The following is a 20,062-nucleotide window of genomic DNA, read 5'->3' on the forward strand; positions in this document are numbered from 1 at the left end:
ATAGATGTTTTCCTTCCCAAACTCCATGGTTAGCTTTTTACTAAATCAGTTGGAACATAGGAGCAGTTTACCCAGAAGATAATGCAAGAGTATTGTTCTTTGTGGTTACAAGTATCATTCTTGAAAATTACCATCCACAGGAATGGCTTCTACTTGTCAAGAAATAAGGCCTTTGGAGTTCTCTCTCTGAAATACCACCCTAAATAAACAGGTCCACAGCAGTGTTTCTTTTCTTGTACTATTGATCTTACAATCAACTGAGAAGAGTAAAAATGAAGGAAAGTGTAAATTACAACCTAGCCTAAAAGCAGAGCAGGGAGGACCAGCATGGGTTCCCATAAACATATTTAACTTGCTCATTCTCACTATCAGCAAAGGGGAATATTTGCCTAATAAATTAAGAAAATTATGAGAAATCCTTATAACCTTCTGAAAGAGATGATCGAGATTGGCCACTTTTTTTTTTTTCTTGTCTAAACCTTGGACAAGAGAGAGTAAATGATATTTTACCAAAAAACAAAAAGTCACAACCTATTTCAAATATAAAGAAAACTGTAAGATATACAAAAGGGGAAGACAGAGGATGAGATGGTTGAATGTCATCACCCACTCAATGAACAAGTTTGCACAAACTGCAGGAGACAGTGAAGGACAGGGAAGCCTGGCGTGTTCTGCAACATGGGGTCGCAAAGAGTCAGGCACGACTGAGTGACTGAACAACAACAAATACAAAAGGCTAGACTTTAAGTTATGGGGGAGATCTTTCTTAATTCTAAAAAATCTCAAAAAATAAAATAAAAATAAAAATAAAAAATCTCATCCAGTTTGATGAGAAGTATGGTTTTCTTTTCACCAGACTTTCAAAGATTTCCAGGAGATGCTAGTTTCTTTCTTCTTTCCCCTGTGCTAGTCTGTATTTTCCTCCAACCAATTTGAAGGTAAATACTGTCTTCCTAAAAATTGGCTCAAAATGTGTAACATTTACTCCCTTCCTTAAAAAAAAAAAAAAAATCACAAGCAAAAATGTTCAAAATTCCGTACAATATCCCTGAAGTTTTAAATTAAATAGTTTTTAATCCTTTCCAGAAGACTACATTAATTCTAGTCTTCTGGAAGACTTTTCCTAGACAACTGAGGAGGCAACTGACAGTATGAAAACTGATTATCCTCTAAGGATGAAGTAAGGAAGCAGCTTAAATACTAGGAATGTTTCTACTAGGAAAGAGGAGGTCTGAAACTGAATACATTGTAATAAGATTTCCATTAACATTTTCTACAAAGTTTCACTGAACACTGGCAAGACTGTTGCAATTTTAGAGACCTTAGTGTCTCTCTCCTAAACCATAATGAAAGCCCATCTTCTCAAGAAAGTAATTTCATTTCTAACCCCAGAAGCCTCATTGAAATAGCCTCTTTTCTTTACTCACATCAATATAACTAATTACCATACCCGTACAAGTTATCATCTGTTAATTAATTAAGTTATTTTTGTGATTGCCAAGAAGTAACAGCTACTGAGGACAATTCTGCAGCCACTGTGAAAAGGAAAGATCAACTCAAGCAAGTTCCTGTTTGGGTGCAAGACAGAGAAAGGTAAACAATATAATAAAAAGCAAAGAGTTTTATCTCTGAATCCAATTTAAAGGTTTAGATAGTATGCCTACAATCATTTTTCAAAAGCTAAAGGTAGTAGTACAATCATTCTTGATTGCAAACACAATGGAAATAAAAGCATCTTTGAGTACAACACAGAGTTATTAAGCAGAGCACCCAGCTGATGCCAACAGGGGCTGGTATATCTGATGGGCTTATATAATTCAGTTTTGTTTCATTAATGAAAGCCTAATTCAGGAAGAGGATTTTTCTTAAAACTTCTCACCTAACTCTAGATTTCTTGAAAACCGAGAGAAAGACAACACAGTTTAAATAAAGTCAGGCTGAAAAACTGATGAATTAACCTATACAAAAATATGTCCTTCCTGGGAGCAAAACTGTAAGACTCAGGAAAAAAAAAAAACATATTGGGTAAACATCAGCAGATGAACAATAATAACACATATTACACCCAGTGCCTTTAAGACATTTTATGAACTGTTATGTTAATAATGTTACTATATAATAAAATTTCTTTTCTCCTTTCAGATTGTATTTGTAAAGAACACCAGGAGACACTTTATTAGAATGACTAAAAGTCCCAGTACTCTTTTGGCTACATCTCAAAAGAAGAAAATAATTGAAATTGACAAAATAGCTTTGTTTTCGCCGCATTTAAATAATAGTGCATCTAGTGTTCTTGCCTGGAGAATCCCAGGGACAGGGGAGCCTGGTGGGCTGCCGTCTATGGGCTCGCACAGAGTCAGACACGACTGAAGCGACTTAGCAGCAGCAGCAGCAGGCTGGGTTGAGATGCCTCTACTTCACTCCCCTTTGTATAAAGATGTGTGCATGCTCAATCACCATCAGACTCTTTGTGACCTCATGGACTGCAGCCTGCCAGGCTCCTCTGTCCATGGGATTTCCCAGGTAAGAATACTGGAGTGGTTGCCATGCCCTCCTCCAGGGGATCTTCCCGACTTAGGGATCAAACCCACGACTCCTGCATTGGCAGGCAGATTCTGTACCACTGAGCCACTTGGAAAGCCCCTTGTGTAAACATACCTCTTTGATTACAGACCTGCAATTATAAAAGACATATTAAATCCTTGAGCCCTGAAATCAGTTGGAAGTTCTCAGAAATGAGGAGTCTGTAAGGCAGAGGACAAATTTCTGTAGAGCCAGACAGTAAGTATTTTAGCCTCTGCAGGCCATACTCAGCCTCTGAAGCATGAAAGCAGCCACAGACAACAGGAAGAATGAGCCTGGCTGGGTCCCAATAAAACGTTATACACAAAACCAGGCTATGGGCTGAATTTGGCCCAAGGGCTAAGTTTACTCAGTCCTGATCTAGGAGATTAAGTTTTCAACAGTGTGCTGGCCCTGTCCCTGTGGCATGGGGAAATTCAACAACTACTCTTGGTGTTTATTTTCTCAGGAGTCCCAAACTAGATCAGAGAGTTGCAGCATTTTTTTTAGTGGTAAGTCTCCCTTTTCTAATAGAAGTTAAAGGTGGAGGCTAGGCCAGATTTCCAGGACTCTCCATAGGCCCCTGGAAGCCTCCACGTCTGTGGTACAATGATAGCTGATTCTAAGGTTCCACTCAGCGTCAAGAACCAACATTGACAAATCTGTTTTCCTCAAGGTCCCTTCAGGCATCATCAGGTAAGGGAAGCAGTCTATGGATTACATGCCTTACTCATGCTCCGGAATCACACTATCCCTCCCCATAAAGAAGAACATTATGGGAATTCCCTGGTGGTCGAGGGGTTAGGACTGTGTACTTTCACTGCTGAGGACCCAGGTCCGATCCCCAGTTGGGGAACTAAGATCCCACCAGTCAGGCAGTGTGACCAAAAAAAAAAAAAGATCATTACATGACAAATTAAAAATTACAAAGTACTGATAAAAAGTAGAAATCAATGAAGTTAAATTCTACTCTATACATGTATTTAATTAAGATGTCTTTTACTACAAATGTGTAAATATTTTACCCAGAATGAGTGTTAGTACAGTTTACTTTTTTCTAAAGTTTTATATATAATCACTAAGTAAAGATCTAAGCACAGGGTATTTAATCTATTTCTGAAACTGCCCCTTAAGAAGTTAATGTGTGTGTGCTCAGTCACTCTCTGCAACCTCATGCAAGTATAGCATGCCAGGATCTTCTGGCCATGGGATTTTCCAGGCAAGAATACTAGAGTAGGTTGTTATTTCTTCTACTCCCTATCTTTCAGACCCAGGAATTGAACCGGCACCTCCTGCATTGGCAGGTGGATTCTTTACCAATGCAACATCTGGAAAGCCCAAGGAGTTAATCTATACAAATAGTCATATCTAATAAAATGGATCAAAGCTGAGATCTCTACTTAGTAATGCTTTATCAGCAAATTGGTTCTAAATACTAATTTAAGTCTGTCATTACACTACTGTCCCTGACCATAGTCAAAAATCTCAAAGTAATTTTTAAAAAAAGGTACTGCAAAGTAGAACAAAGATGTCACAGGAGCTCAGAGGAAGAATTTATACACTCTGTTAAATTACAATCAAATATAGTGTAAATGACAGTTCAGTATATCAACACCAAAGTGATTAAACTTATGGGGAGGCAACTGCCTGATACTCAAGAAAAAAAACTCTGCTCCACAAAGTTACATGTTTCTATAAAGGAGGGCTTCTGTGTTACAGAAACTGAACTACTGCTCCTATTCAGCTTTTACCCAATTCACTATTAATGTAGAAGTATATAATTACATTTTCCGCTGTATCTCAAATTCTCAGGGGAAAAAAAAATCAAGTCATTAAACAGCATTTATTAGCTCCAGTTCTGTGCTATGGGGTGTGCCAAGACCTGAGTTTTAAAGACGCATGGCAAATTCCAGCCAAGCAATCTCTCCAGTGAGGCCAACAGACACCTTACACATTAATCCATTTTTTTTTTCACATTAATCCATTTTAAATGAAATCAAAGTCTTAACTTATACTCCAGATTCAGGCATATTTTAGACCTTAGCCCCCCTCCCAGAAACAAATAACTTACAAAAAAACACAGACTGTTTTAAAATAACAAATACCCCAGACTCTTTCAAGTAACATTTCTAGCTGTGAGCTTCTGATATCAAATGGTTTAACTGACCCCACTACACATAAGAGCAGTTTATCTACATAAATCTTGAATGCTATCATTAAAAGCCCATAACTATTCACATCTACTCTAAAGCAAGACATACTGCATACTTAAAGTTTTAATATCAAAGTCTGTCTTCTCAGACAGTAAAGAATCTGCCTGCAATACGGGAGACCCGGGTTCAATTGCTGGGTCAGGAGGATCCCCTGGAGAAGGGAATGGCAACCCACTCCAATATTTGGCCTGGAGAATTCCATGGACAGAGGAGTCTTGCTTGTTACAGTCCATGGGGTCACAAAGAGTCAGACACAAGTGAGCGACTAACACTTTCACATACTTTCACTAGTCTCATATAACATTCAATATGAAGTCACTTTTCTCAAAAACATAAGTTTATAAGTATGAATTCAACAAGTTACAGAAAACTATTTAAACTGCTATCTTTTATAAGTATTTTATATATGATTGCATATTTATAAAATGATGATGATTCAGCTTGTATGAGGAATGACAAATTGAAAACTTAAAAGTCCCAGAAAAATAACAAAGCACTGCTATACACAAAAATATCAGAACACAAAACTGAACACACAAGGAATGAAATAAAATTTTAAAAGAGTGCAACTGATGCAAAAAGAATGTAGAAAATATAATCCTATGTTTTATTTTAAATCACTACATAAATCAATAGTTTCCACTTAAAAACATACTTAAAAGTCACATTAGTATTTTATTTATATTTATATATAATGTTCACACACTGGTATTTTTACCTCTATTTTCAAATAAGAAACTGTGCTTCAGAAAATTAATAGTCATACATCTAATAACTGAACTAAAAAGTTAAATATATCTATGTGACTCCAAAACTGCAATTACAGTAATGTAGCTCTATATGTTACTGTAAGACCTCTGGAAGTAAGACTTTCAAAGAGGTCTCCTGAGAATCACTCTGTAAACTTTTTACAATCATCCATTTCCTACACAAAGTAAGTTGGACAAATACTATCAGCTCATAGCGCTCATTCATCTTAACCTCCTTCTTTCCTGCCTTTCTGCAATATACAGGCTTAAGTGCAAAATATATTTCCAGCCTCCTTTGCAACTAGGAGTAGCCATGTGACCCAGCTCTGGTCAATGACAAACACCTGGAGAGGACGTCCCTTCAAAATAACAAACTCTTACCAACAAAAGAGCTAAGAATTTCAACCTTCTCCCATCTCTCCTGCTTGGGATGCAGCCATCATCCTGGGACTCTGAAACCTAAAATCACTTGCTAAGTAGCATGAGCTAGTTTCCTTGATGAAATCTTAGAGCTTCTCCATCAGGCCTGAACTGCCTAACTTGAGATTTCTTATTTTGTGAGAAAGATAAGCCCATCACTAGGCCTCTGTGTGTGTGGTTTCTGATAACCTGCAGACTAATGCAATGCCAACACAATCTAAGCCATGAATCAATTCTACCAATTAGATTTATGTTATGATCACTTCAGTGAGTTAACTGTAAGATACATGAATGATGAAAAATTATCTAAGGGAAAAATAAACACCAACAACTGAAAAATAATAATATGGGAGGGGAGTTTGAGGGAGAATGGATACATGTGTATGAATGACTGAGTCTCTTCGCTGTCCACCTGCAAGTATCACAACATTGCTAATAGGCTATACTCCAATATACAATAAAACGTTTTAAAATACAACAAATATTAAGCACTCAAGTCAGAGACTGTTAAAAAAAAAAACTAAAAATACATGAACATACTTAATCTATACAATTATACAAGGCTGGTAATATGAGTTGCTCAGTCGGGTCTGACTCTTTGCGAACCCATGGACTATCGACCAGAAGGCTCCTCTGCCCATGGAATTATCCAGGCAAGAATACTGGAATGGGTTACCATTTTCTACTCTAGGGGATCTTCTCAACCTAAGGATCAAACCCACATCTCTTCTGTCTCCTGCTTTGGCAGGCTACTTACCACTAGCACCACCCGGGAAGCCCCATACTCATCGGTGGCAAAATTTTAACAATCCTTGACAAAAACAGAATATGGTGAAACAGAGCTCAATTTATTCTGAGATTATAACCTTTCTGTCTTTATGATATTAGAATGTCCTTTCTTTTATGAAATGAGAATAGTGGAGAGAGAGTTTAAATTCACTTTAACAAGCTTATTTCTCAAAATAAATAGATGACAAATCAATATCAGAAGCCCAGAGTTTTATGATTTTTAAAAAGCCCTTGAAATCCAAAAGCCTGAGACCCCATGAAGTGAAGTTACCTCCACAGGACCACAAAGCTGTCTGTGGTCTGGATACCAAAGTTCAGGATCATAGCCATCAGGTTAGATGAAGGGAATATACTCAATAAACTCAAAATAACTATACTGTGAATGCACTTAAAGACACAAATGTGCAACTACAAAGGAAAGCAGCCATCCCACCAAATGTCAAGTGGGAACAAGGACTTTTAAAGTGAAATGATTTTACCATGCTGACCCCCACAGAGCTTCCTCTAACTGATGTAGATTTAAACCATACCAGAGAAAATGGAATCAAGATAGGAATTCTCACCCATTCCAACTTAAGTCTCAAATGACTTTAGGTTTGGAGATTCACATCTGGGATTGAAGAACTTGTGGGTCTCGGCATACACTTCTGCCTCGGAGAGAAGTCTGTGGTTTCCCAACTGAAGGAGCAGGGCAGTGCTTGATAACGCCAGCCCTAAAGCTCGCCCCTCAGTTTATTCCAGTCCCACAAAAGTAAGGGAATCTGACACCAATGAAGACTAGAAAAAACTGAAATGCAAAGTCTTCTTCACCTCTATTCTTGGCATTTCAATCTTTTTTTTAACTCGTGAGTTTTTAAAACTCAGCTCTAGTTGTTTGGAAATGTATAAATTTGATCAAGCACTTTTTTAATACCGTAACTAATTTAACTTAGCTGAACATTTCTAACAATTTTACCAAAAATTTTCTAATTTTGAGTGTGGAGCTTGCAAGACTGCATAATGTCACTTACAGAAGAAATCAGAAACTTTACTGCCTTGAAGACTTCAAATACTTAACTTACATACAGAACAACTGGACAAATGTTAAATAGGGCTAGTTAACATCTATATATTTTCACTATTTTTTACTTTATTAATGTAAGATTTTAGTTACTTCACAGGCTGGCCAGCTCTTCTTTTTCAGTTGTGCCCTCAAATGCAGTTACTGAAAACATCAAACAAAAAAATCCTATTGAAATATAGAAAACAAATGGCTTTATCTTTATAATTGAAAATAGTAAATATCTCCCAGCTTATAATTTATTTGTAGTTATCTCAAATGTTAGCACCTATATTTTTTAATCTAATCTTCCAGCACTAGTTTCAGTTACAGAAAAAAAATACATAGTATAAAAAAACAACATGTATTCTCCAATATTTACCACAAGAAAGAAAGGTAGGTGGCTGGCAGAGGAGGGGAGGTTGTAAAAGAAATACAAAGGCATTATATTATAATGTCTTTGTGTTTCAATTTTCCATTTATATATATACATAAAATATATATATATATATATGGGAAAAAGATTTGTATTTCTGTCTTGAACTGATTTTAATGAAACGCTGCACACGCAGCTCAGAGGTCTCATCAGCTCCAGCTGTAATAGGGCCTCTGACCTGCCTCTTCAACAGTCACTGCCACCCTCCCCCTCCCTTCCACCTCCTCACTCCTACCAAAAGTAACAATTTAGAGACTTTAAGTTCACAGGAGAGGAAAGAGAGGGGGATGCTACAAACTTGATTTCACCTCAACTGACTTCCTTAAACTACTACCACAGCGTCTTTTCTACTTGCCTCATGCGCATGGAACATTTTATCTCCTGCACATTTTTTTCATATACCAAATATTCTAATTCACTTACATTTGGGATCATGAAACCGTCACAACTGGTAAAATACACTGCATTTTTATGGGAATATCTACAAAATTTAGGGAAAAAGGTGAATAAATTTTAGCTCTTCTTGTCCATTTATTGCAAGCTTGGATATGTGTGTGTGTAATTTCCTCTAATATATTGATTCAGCCATGTCACTAATGGCCTAATGTACGCAAAATATTTAGCTAAAAGGTACTGAGCTCTTCATTAAGATTAACTCAGGAAAAAAGATTATTTTTTTTAAATATCTTAATTTGGTGGCCTCTTGTCAGAGTCACAACAACCCCAAAAGCTGGTTGTTGGTTTTTTTTCACTTTTAATTTTGACATAGCTTTACACTAAAACAAGTTATTTTTTTATAAAAGGTAGTTCAGAGATCCTATACACTCTTCATCCAGCCTGCCACAGTAAAACTATCGATTCAAATGTCACCGGCTGTCCCAGTGTTCACTTTCTGGTCCGAGACCTCACTCAGAATCCCACAGTTCATTTGGTTATAATGCTTCCTTGGTCTCCTTCAATCTGTGGCTCTTCAACAGCACTTCATCCTTGAACACACTTCTGGGTACTGCCCATCTCGTGTGTGTAGTTGCTAAGTCGTGTCCGACTCTTTGTGACCCCATGGACTGTATAGCCTGCCAGGCTTCCCTGTCCAACGGATTCTCCAGGCAAGAATACTAGAGTGGGTTGCCCTTTCCTCCTCCAGGTTGTCTTGTAGAGCATCCTAAAATTTGAATTTGCCTAGTGTTTTATGACACTCAAATTGAAGGGCTTTTTAGTAAGAACACTGCTTCAGATGTGCCCTTCTTGGTGCATCATGTCGACACACCTTGTGATATAACTTTGATCACCTAGTCAATTTGGTATCTGCTAATTTTCTTCACTTTAAAAGTACTGATTTCCCCTTTGTAATTAATTAATTGATCTTGTGGGGAAGACACTTTGAGACTAAGCAAATATTCTGATATCCGATGTATACATATTTGTCATCACACTCTCACCCACTAGTTCTGGCATCTGATTCTTGTTTGCAACTATTATTACTGTAAGGTTTGCCTACCAGTGATTTTCCACTTCTAGCACACCTTCTACTTTTTTGGGGGGGGGGGGGGGGGAATCCTACTGTAACAAAGAGCTGTCTCTTCTCCCCTATTTATTTATTTAATAATTTACTTATGTTGGCATGAGTTCATGGATATTTTTTCCCCTAGAGGTATAATTCCATATTTGGTTGTTCAAATTGTCCCCCTGGAACTCCTTTGTATAAATACATCCATCAGACTTCCTTCTGAATTGTAAAACACCACTTCGGTTGAGGAAAACCAGGTAATTTCTTTTCATGACATATTCTAGATGGTAAGACTACCTTTACACTTACATTATATACACAGAAAAAAATGTTTTTATGGAAAAAAAACTATATATATTGAAATATCCCAAATGTGTTGTACTCTCACAACTCTTGCTCATCCAAGATCTAATGATCTTCGGTCTTTATTTTATACCTATGTTTATTAACAATTTCTCACTGTTACTGTTTTAAATCCACCTTACCTTGTGCTGCCCCCATCCCCAAATACTTTTGGTATCTCAAGAACACAGCCCAAACCACTCAGAGATAATAGTAACTAAACTCATTTTGGCCAAAAGGTAACATGTCTTAATTATGCTAACTGAAAAATAGCCAATCCAAAAAGTCAATCTGTGTATGATTCCACTTACATGACAGTCTTGAAATGACAAAATTATAGCAATGGAGAAGAGATTAGTCCTTGCCAGAGGTAGGGCTGGCGTGATCGTGCCTATAAAAAGGCAACAAAAGGAATTCTTGTGGTAATGGAATCTGCACCTAGGCTTTATCATTGTCAGTATCCTTGTTGTGATATTCCACTACAGTTTTGTAAGATATTTGTAATGGGGAAAACATTACAAACGTTTTTGTAATGAGATCTCTGCATTATTTCTTATAACTGCATGTGAATCTACAATTATCTCAAACTAAAAACAAAAATTATTTTTTAAAAAGAATGAGTTTCAACTCTAGCATGAATACTCAGGAGAGATCAGAACCACCATCGTGCATCCCTTCAGTTCCACTGATTGCTAGCTGGCTTCTAAGAAAGTTACTATCAGCCCTCCCCAGAATAAACCACCAACGGCTAATTCTTCTTCAGGGTCTCTTTTCTGATTAGCTTTTACATGAACACACACCACAAGCTAGAGAACAGAAAGCTGCCAAGGGCCAGAAAGTACTGGTTGGTCAACTGAACTTCCAGCAGTTAACAGGATCAAATAAGTTCTGATTGCAGTTTATCTAGCTCTTATTAAATATTTGAGAAATTCTAAACCTCTAGAAAACTGTTACCAGGAGAGGGAACAGCTCATATAATACCAATATCATGGAACTATCACCGGGGTCCGCACTTCCACATCTCTTTACACAAGTCTAGACCAAAGTTCTTTGAGGGAATTATAATTCCTTTTCATTACCTATAAAGCTTACAAAACAAAGCTAAAAACAAACAACAACCAATTTTTTCAGAAGAGTCAAGAAGGCAGTCTTTCTGTTTTTCAAAAAGGTTACTCTATCTTTATTTCAAATAATTCATTTACGTCGGAAGCAAATGCTGCTATTACTTTATGTAATACGACATTATATGACTTAAATTTCAAAATCAAAGGCAGACCTTACTGTGTTTAACTCCCCCCCGCCCCCAAATCTACCTGGATGAAGTTTTCTCAGGCCAACAGAAAATTAAGAGGAAAAAAAAAAAAAAGAACAGACTTATGGTTTCAAACAGGAGGGAACTGGGGTAATGGATTGGGCATTTGGTGTTAGCAGATGCAAACCATTATATATAGAATGGATAAACGAGGTCCTGCAGAGTACAAAACTTTATTCAATATCCTGTGATAAATCATAATGGAAAAGAATGTTTTAAAGATCTTCTAGGGACGTCCCTGGTGGTCCAGTGGTTAAGAATCCTCCTGCCAAGGACATGGGTTCCATCCCTGGTCCAGGGAGATCCCACATGCCAAGGAGCAACTAAACCTGTGCGCCACAACGACTAAACCTGAGTGCTGCAACCACTGAAGACCACGCACCCATAGAGCGCGTGCTCCACAAAAGCAGCAGCCACAGTGAGAAGCCCAAGCACCGCAACCAGAGAAAGCCTATGCAACAAAGACCCAGTGCGGCCCCAAAAAATGGTTATATATATACTGAACTGAATCACTTTGTTGTACAGCAGAAATGACCACTGTAAGGCAACTATTCTTCAATTACTTAAAAAAAAAAAAAAAAAAAACCTTGGTGAGTTTTCATACGTAAAATTATAGTGTTAAGAGGTTATAGCTGGGTTTTTTTATTTTACATCCTTTCTTGAGAGGAAGAAAACTGCACCAAGTTGGCAACCAGGAAGTCCTCTTCATTTTTTTTTTTTATTTGGGGGGGAGGGGGGTGGGGTTGAGTGTCTATGAAAATCCCAGGGTCTGGGAAGGACTATATTAAACCAGCCTCCACACAGCACTGCAGTTAGATTCATTTTGAATCTCAGCCAAGATATGCAAAGCTAATTATGGAACTGTTAATTACTAAATGTTTAAAAGGTTATTTGAAGGCAACTAAGTTTCCACCAATAATGCATAAGAATGTTAATAATTTTTACCACAAACTTAAGTCCTCACTTGTTTAGAGCCACATGCTAATACAGTCTGAAATTAGCTTTTCAGTAATAAATGTGCATTTTTTTAACCTCCAAATTCAAATATCATTGCTATGAGAGCTAAATGCTTGTACCCAAACAGGTATTACTTTGTGAGACATGCTTTTCAAAATTGCACCCAGATCATTCAGTTGTGTTTTATGAACAAAAACTACTTAAGACAAATTATTTATTACTAGAGCCCCAAAACGAGCCAAAATATAATCAAAGTATAAGTTGTCAGATGAAAATATAAGACTGCTAATAAACAATGATAAAAAGAAATGGAAATTTTTATGTGTCAATTTTTATGTGAAAATAGACAATTCTTCCACTAGATTTGAAAGTTAAACATCCACCAGAGAAACTCTTTTTGTGCAGATTCGCACAGTTTAAAGTTCCCTGTGCTAAAGGCACTTTTTCAACCCTCTTATTAACACTCAAGAGGTATTCTACCAAGTGACTTTTGCAAAGAATAGTCTTGCACTGTTATGAGCTCTCTGATGACAAATTCATGAATTTGCAACTAAATCAAAAGGTGTATAGCTACACACTCCCCCCCCAAAATCAGTGAAGAACAAAGTAATATTATTAACTAGGAAGAGGCGAGGCAGGAGCTGTTTTTTAAAATACTTTTTAAAATACAAACCATTTTAACACAAATGGTTTAACATAAATTAAAACACAAATATTTTAAAAAGTAACTTTTACAACTAGCTAAAAACACATATTAAATCTTTAAAGCAGAAAAAACAACTCTGCAATAGATGTTTCACCTGAAAGAGTAAAAACAGGCATTTAAACACCCTACCTAAGCAATCTGAAAGGGTCTGAACTCAGTAAGTTAATAAAATGGTTTGGAAAACTCATTTTATTGTTTAAAGCCTTGGGGGCGAAGCTATTTGTAATTTATTTACATCTTTTACTTCACTAAATTGCTTAGGTGACCAAGCTTCCCACTTAAGTGATTAAAGACATAAACCCAAATAGTTTAATAAAGCAATTACTTAAGAGTCCTTTTTTTCAACAAGAGGTGCACTGAAAAATATCAATAGAACGTGCAGTGTTCCTTATTTTCAAGGTTTGTTAGTGAGAATACAGTGCCCCATTGACTACAACTTAGCCATTTTCCAGACACACAATACTGGATACATACTGGATTAAAGATAGTTTTTTTTCCTCCTCCCAGAATATCAGGAGAAATAGTGACAGCCCCTTAAATCTGAATGTGCAACATCTGGCTAAAAATTCAGGTGACAATTTTGCTTGCTTCTCCTTACCATCCCCCCTCTAGTGAAGTGCCTAAATAAATGGGGAAAATGGATTCCATTTCCCAGGTGGCTATGAAAAGCTTCCTAATTTCATAGTAATTTTCAAAGTCCCTGTGTCTGGCATTGAGGTTCTCCCTGCCCCCAAAACCTCTTTAACTTCTTAGCTAACTTTTTAGGTTGTACAAGTGACAGCATGATTACTTCTAGGCAACTGACCGACCTGGTACAAAAGTATGTCTTCTCGGGTTTTAGGAGACTGGGTTGGTGGGATTAAAAAAAAAAAAATGAATGTAACAAAACATATATATATATATATATATATGTTTTTTTCCTCTATCTTTTTTCTTAAAGCGCCTTTCTTTTGCTTGTCGTAAGAATCATACAAACTCTTCATAAATCTATCCTGAGAAACAGAAGGAAGCACAACATCAAAACTTTCCTGATCCATGTGTGCCTGTTCATAGGTTTAATAACTTTGCTTTTATATTACAAAATACTAACTCTCAAGTAGTCATGAGAAGAGTGCAGGAAAACTTCCAGTCCTCACATTCACAAAGCACTCAACAGAAAAGGCACCTGATACCAAAGTTGTTTTGTTTTTTTTTTACTTCTGAGTAAATTTCAAACTTTTAGAAGAAAAGTAATTCTTTTTAACAAGCCAGGTAAAGATGGGAAGCAGTCACCTTACCAACTACTTTCTCTTTAAAATGATAAACATGGAGGTTTGCATTGAGCATTAAAATTAATAGGGTGGACACTCACGAAAGTTCAAAATGTTTGGTAAGTTTCTTGAGGGTGACTTGTTCTGTGAAGGTGTGTGTGGAGGGGCGGGGGGAGGGAGATAAATATGCTGCTTTCAGGCTGTCAGTGAAGTTTGCACATTGTTGGTGTCGGTAGCAACTGGCCCACTTCTGACTCAGGCCAAGTTCTATGTTGGTCGGTGTTCACTCTGTTCTCCACAGCTGGCACGGAAAGAGGAAAGTTTAACAGTTCATTTCTTTGGCACAATCCACGCACTGTCACAGTGGACATTCTGTCTCTTTCAGCCTTGTTTGGTGACCGACTACCCCCCCCCCACCACCTGATAGTAGGTATTGAGTCACTGCTATTCTAATCAACCAACCAAACACACCACTTCCCTCTCTCTAATTTCCACCCAAGGCCTCTGACATCATTTTCTGACCACCTTACTGAGTTCTAATACTCTCAGCATGTGTGATTTCACTTGGCACCTCAAACACTGAAAGGCATTGAAACACCTCACTGAAATTAGCTTTTCCATCACACTGTGGCTGAGAACCTACAGTTTCAGATGCAGAAAACTGAGTGATTGCCAACCACAAAACAAACAGTAGGTGGAAAAGGCACAGGAGAGGCAGTGCAACAGGACCTGAGCAGCACAGTCCTTGTTTTTGGTAAAGTAATCCTTCAGAACGGGAACTTTCCGGTGACAGTGTGAACTGAATTTTCCTTGTAAAATTTACCACCCATCTTCCACATGTTTGGTAAATATGCGCACTCTAGCTACACTCCCCAGATGTGACGGCTGCCTCAGAAAAAAAATGAAAAACGGTACCAGGTGCCGTTCCTGGGCCTTGCCCAAAGGCAGCCGGTGGAAGAGTCTATTTTATCCTCTTCTCCCCGCATTAAATAACAACCGTCAACGGCAGAGGAGAGCATTTGGATGTGAACAGATGGCATCCAACACCTAACAAGCGAAGCCACTCTTTCAAGCACTAGATCCTAAATATCTGATGGTCCCAAGGATCAGGAGGGCTTATTTGTCTTAAGAAGGTTGGCAGCAGGATCCCCTGGAGTCACCATCCCAACGCATGCGTCATTATCCAGTCAGCAACTACAAGCAAAAAAAAAAAATCAAACCACCACATTTTATAAATTTCCCCCTTTCTAGTCCAACTAGAGACGACCAGATCCAACACCATCAGCAATTCCTCCACTTAAAGCCAGAAAAAAATAAGCCTGAACGTAAATGAAATGTATAAAGGTTAACCAACTTACCTAATTTTGACAAGGTTGTGCAACACCAGAAGAATCCGCAGGGTGCCCTTCCCGGGGGCGGGGGGCGGGGGGGGGAGGGGGATTAGTATTTGAACATGCCTGATCTGCAGTTCTGTCTGCAATTGAAACTACAAGCAGTAACCTAGCTATCCAACTTTCTTCCTCCCTTCCTTGGAAAGCGGCATCCTTTTTCCCCCCCAAAAAAGCAAAACAGTAAATATACAAACATCTCAAACGTTTCACTTTAGAAGGCCACCGCGGATTTGTCTTTCGCAGAGCCCTTTAAGTTTCCTCAACACCTCTGCAAACACCCAAGAACTCTGAAGGCAGAAGGGGCCATAGGCTCGCGGAGGAAGGGAGCACTGCGGCCGGTGGGACAAGAGGGACGGCCGAGGAGAGGTCACCCCCGCTGACTCGCAGGCCCAGCGCGCGGCTGGGAAGACGGGACGGTCGGGAAAGACCTCTCTGTCCCGCCGGACAATCGCGGGGGCAGGACAGCACCGAGAGGGCAGCGAAAAGAAGACCCAAGAGAGGGGAAAATAATGCCAGGAGGACCCGGTGAAGGCTTGGAGATGGGAAGCCACTGGAAGTTGGGGACCTGATGGGAGGCGCGGGTGCGCGGGGCAAACGGCGTCGGGAGGGGTGGAGGCTGGGACGGCGCAGCCGACGCGGGTCTCACCTGGGGGGTCCTTTCGGCCGGGTTCTTCATCACCGCCTGGCGGAAGCTGTTATCCACGTAGGACGCCATCTCCCCCCGCGGCCCGGGCCGGGGCCGCTCCGCGCCCTCGGCCGCCTCCTCCCGGCCCAGCGCCGCCGCCGCTGCCGCCGCCTCCGCCCTGCGCGCTCCGCCCGCCCGCCTCGGGCCAACCAGCCAAACCGCGGCGGCGGCGACCGGGCGGCGGGGCCCCGGGCGCGCAGCGGGGCGGGGGGCGTGAGGGCCGAGGGTCCCCGAGGCGCCCGGCAGCCGGGAGCTCCTGCTTCCTCCGCCTCCTCCGCTTCCTCTGCGCCGCGCGGTCTGGAAGGCTCCCTCCGGGCCCTGGATCGACACGCCTCCCCGGCTCCTCTCGGGGACGGCGGCGGCTCCTCCCGGCCCTCTTGGGCCTGAGTTATTTTTAGGGAGTTCGAGCCGCGGTGAGGGGGGAGGCTGGGGCGCGCGGGCCTCCTGCTCCTCCGGGCGCAGGGCCTCCCCCTCCTCTGGGGGTCTCCGGAAAGCACTCCGGCACCGCGGCCGCCGTCTGAGGACTGGCTCAAGTCTGGGCGCTCCGGAGCTGAATCGCCTCGGTCTCCGTCTCCGCCGCGCCGGAGCTCTGTCTACTGAGCTCCGCCGAGCCCCCCGACTGCTGCTGCATCCCCTCGGGCCGCCTCGCCGCCGCCGCCGCCCCGGCAGCCGCCGTGCGCTCCGCCGCCGCCGCCTCCCCCCATCAGCGCGCGCGGAGCGGCCAGAGCGCCCCCGGCTGCGCCCTCGGCCGCCTGACTCTCGGCAACTTTGTTCCCGGTCTGAGGGCGCGGAGGGAAGGGGCCGTTGGCAGCCGGGTCCGGACTCCCGGCGGCGGGCGTCGCGCACAGCCCCCCGGAGAGTGTTTGGGAAGCAGCGACTCCCCTCCTCTTCCCCGCCTCTTCCTCCTCCTGCGCCTCCGCGCCGCCCCGCCGTTCCTTAGGGAGGAAGCGGCCTCCGGGGCCGGTCGCTTTGTGCTGCAACCATGGTGAAGAGTGAGTGACGGGTCTGCGGCCAGTGGGCTCGCGCCGCGTCGGCGGGGGCCGGGCGTCCTGCGCCCGGGCCCGCCCCCGGGCCCCCAGCCGGTAGGCCCGCCGGCCGCGCCCTCGCTGGTGAGCGGCACCTTCGGCGGCCCAGGTGAGCCGGGCGGCCCGGCGGCCCGGGATGGCAGCGCCCTGGCGGGGCTGGCGGGGTCCCCGTTCCACCTGGCCTCGGGGAGGCGACGAGTCTTAGCGCCAGGGCGGAAGGCGCAGACTCCCCTCTCCCCTCTCCCCACTCCCATCCCTTCCCCGGCTTACGCCGCGCCCCCTACCCACATCCCACTCAGAATCCCGGGGGATCTGCAGCGTCCCCTCGCCTCTCCATACTCCCCCTGCCGCCAGGTCTCGGCCGCCGGGGCTGAAAGTTGACCTGGAACAGAAGTCCGGCCACAGCTTGGGCCGCCCTGGACAGTCGTTTTGAACCCAGGGGTTGGGCTCCGAGTCGCTGCAGAGGCAATCAGTCCTCTAGGGGGTTATTAGGTGTATTTGTGACTTGCTTCACGGAAAGCGTTCCCTCCTGCCTCAGTGTTCAGCAGGCGCCTGACAAGTGACCGCGAAACTAAGGAGGTGGAAACGTGCAGGTTCAATACTGGACTAAACACCGCCTCTAGACTGGCAAACACTCCAGATTTAAAGGTGATCAGCCTTTTGCGCGAGACTCAGACAGCAAATCCTGTGACATAAGCAGAAACCCTTGCAGGTGTGCTTGGCATGAGGCAGAGTAAACCTCCAGACCCCGGACCCAAGTCGGACTTACTTGGTTCAGAAACACTAGGACAGAGCCCTTTAAGATGTCACTGTGCCTGCTGTGTTCCGCCCCCACCTCCCCCACCCCCACCCCCACCCCCGGGGCCAGGTCGAGAAGTGTAAGGTCAGCCAACCAGCGGCCACAGCTCTGGAGTTCTGGTCCTAGGGTTTTATTTTTACCTGCCTCCCTTTCGCTCACCCTCAATAAGTTCATGTTTTGCTGTCTGTACGGAGGCCATATTCAGAGGATTGTTATTTGCACGACCTACTACGCTGGACTTTCTTCCAATTTTCAACCATACTGTTTCAACATCTAGTTTATTTTAAACAGTTGGAATAGGTTATGAACAAACATTTTAGGTTCCTGAAATCATCTGCGTGGCATTAAACAGATTGTGCGGCTTCCAAGAGAAGAAACCGTCCTGGCCCAACCTTCTGAAACTGAATCTGAGTTACAAATTGTATCTCTAGACCTTTGTATTTCTAGATATTACCCTTGCCCCAACTGCTTCCCCATATTTCTCTCAAACTCCTCACTTGGGGGCCAGCATCAGATTCTTTATGACATAGACCACCACCTTGAATAAGTGTCATTACCACTCTGTGAAAAGAGAGAAGAAGAAAAATCAAGTCCAATGAAGTGAGAAAACTTACCTGACATCTCCATCTGGTGCCCAGTAGATGTCTCAGAATTAACATGTGCAAACCAGGCTCCAGATCTTTGGCCCCAAACATGCCCCACCCACAGCCTTCCCCATTCCAGCCAACAGTCATCTACACCAGTCACCCAGTGCCCAGGTGAAAATCCTTGGCATCTTTCTTGACTCTTTCTCTTACACCCTACAAATTTCAATAAACCTGTCAGCTCAACCTTCAGAGTACTGTATCTGGAATCTAACCTCTACCCACTGTCTTGACTGCCATGACCTTGGTCCACGCCAGCATCATCTTTGGCCTAAACTTTGCACTTTGCAATAACCACCTACTTGGCCTCCCTCTTTTTGCCCCTTGCCTCCAATGTGTATAGTGAATCTGTTCATTCCTGTTCAACTTACTCTTCTACCAGGCTCCTCTGCCCCTGGAATTCACCAGGCAGGAATACTGGAGTGGGTAGCCATTCCCTTCTCCAGGGGATCTTCTCGACCCAGGGATTGAACCCAGAACTCCTGCATTGCAGGCACATTCCTTATGTTCTGACCCACCAGGGAAGCCCTATTCTTCTGCTAGAAAAGAAAGAAAAGTTCATTAGTTATCCATCACATTTACAGTAAAAGCCAAGGTCCTTATTTATTATGGCCTAAATTACCTACAGAGTGGTCCTCCCTCACTTGTCTCTCTGACTCATCCCCTACAACTCAACCCCCTACTCATTTTCCAGCTACATTGGCCTCCATACCACTTTTAGAACTCGCAGTCTCATGGCCTCTCCCTTTGCAGTTCCTCTCCCACCTGCATTGGTGACCGGCTTCCATAGGCCACCAAAAAACAAAACAAAGCCTGGAATGATGTTCCCTCCGCTTCTCCTTTGTATCTTTATTCGAATGTGACTTTCCCTCTATCTCCACATGCCCCTCTTTCTCTCCCTTGCTTTCCTTACCACCGTCTGACATGCTACATATTTTAATTACTTGATTTATTTCTTGTTTGTTTCCCTCCATAATGATGTGAGCTTCTGAAGATCAGTGATATTTGTTCCTTTTGTTCACCCAACATGAGGTAAATAATGAATAACTATAGTATCACCTTGTATGTGTAGGAGACTGTTACATACATTATCTCACTTGTGCCCCTGATGGAGGAGGAGAGGCTAAGAGAGAAGCAACCTCTCTGAGCCTGTTTGCTGCTCTTTAAAAATGGGATAAAAATTGCATGCCCTCAAGATTTTCAAGGATCTAATAGAATCCATTCAAAGTGCCTTGC

At 42.1% G+C, this 20,062-nt stretch overlaps 1 protein-coding gene and 1 long non-coding RNA gene across 13 annotated transcripts in view; both read right to left on the reverse strand.

Moving 5' to 3' along the window:
- The window catches only part of RAPGEF2 (Rap guanine nucleotide exchange factor 2), a 273,052-nt gene extending 255,826 nt beyond the window's left edge, over positions 1 to 17,226 (reverse strand). For 4 of the 12 annotated variants that reach the window (XM_086346915.1, XM_086346919.1, XM_086346918.1 and 1 more), the window contains exon 1: positions 16,320 to 17,223. In XM_086346915.1, coding sequence (XP_086203041.1) covers positions 16,320 to 16,388 — 69 coding nt within the window. In that variant the 5' untranslated portion in view covers positions 16,389 to 17,223. Of the gene's footprint in view, positions 1 to 16,319 lie in introns of all 12 variants that reach the window. The other 8 variants (XM_086346917.1, XM_086346920.1, XM_086346913.1 and 5 more) reach the window with 4 other exon arrangements.
- On the reverse strand, positions 14,213 to 15,334 carry LOC147355216 (uncharacterized). Its single transcript, XR_015144374.1, has 2 exons — positions 15,198 to 15,334; positions 14,213 to 14,583 (listed from the first exon to the last, which is right to left on the reverse strand). It is a non-coding gene; the product is annotated as an uncharacterized LOC147355216 (long non-coding RNA).
- Positions 17,227 to 20,062: the final 2,836 nt, after the last annotated feature.

The sequence above is a fragment of the Bos grunniens genome, chromosome 17 (genome assembly GCF_055505025.1).
Source record: "Bos grunniens cultivar Pamir isolate PY7600 chromosome 17, Bosgru_T2T1.0, whole genome shotgun sequence".
Lineage (NCBI taxonomy): Eukaryota > Metazoa > Chordata > Mammalia > Artiodactyla > Bovidae > Bos > Bos grunniens.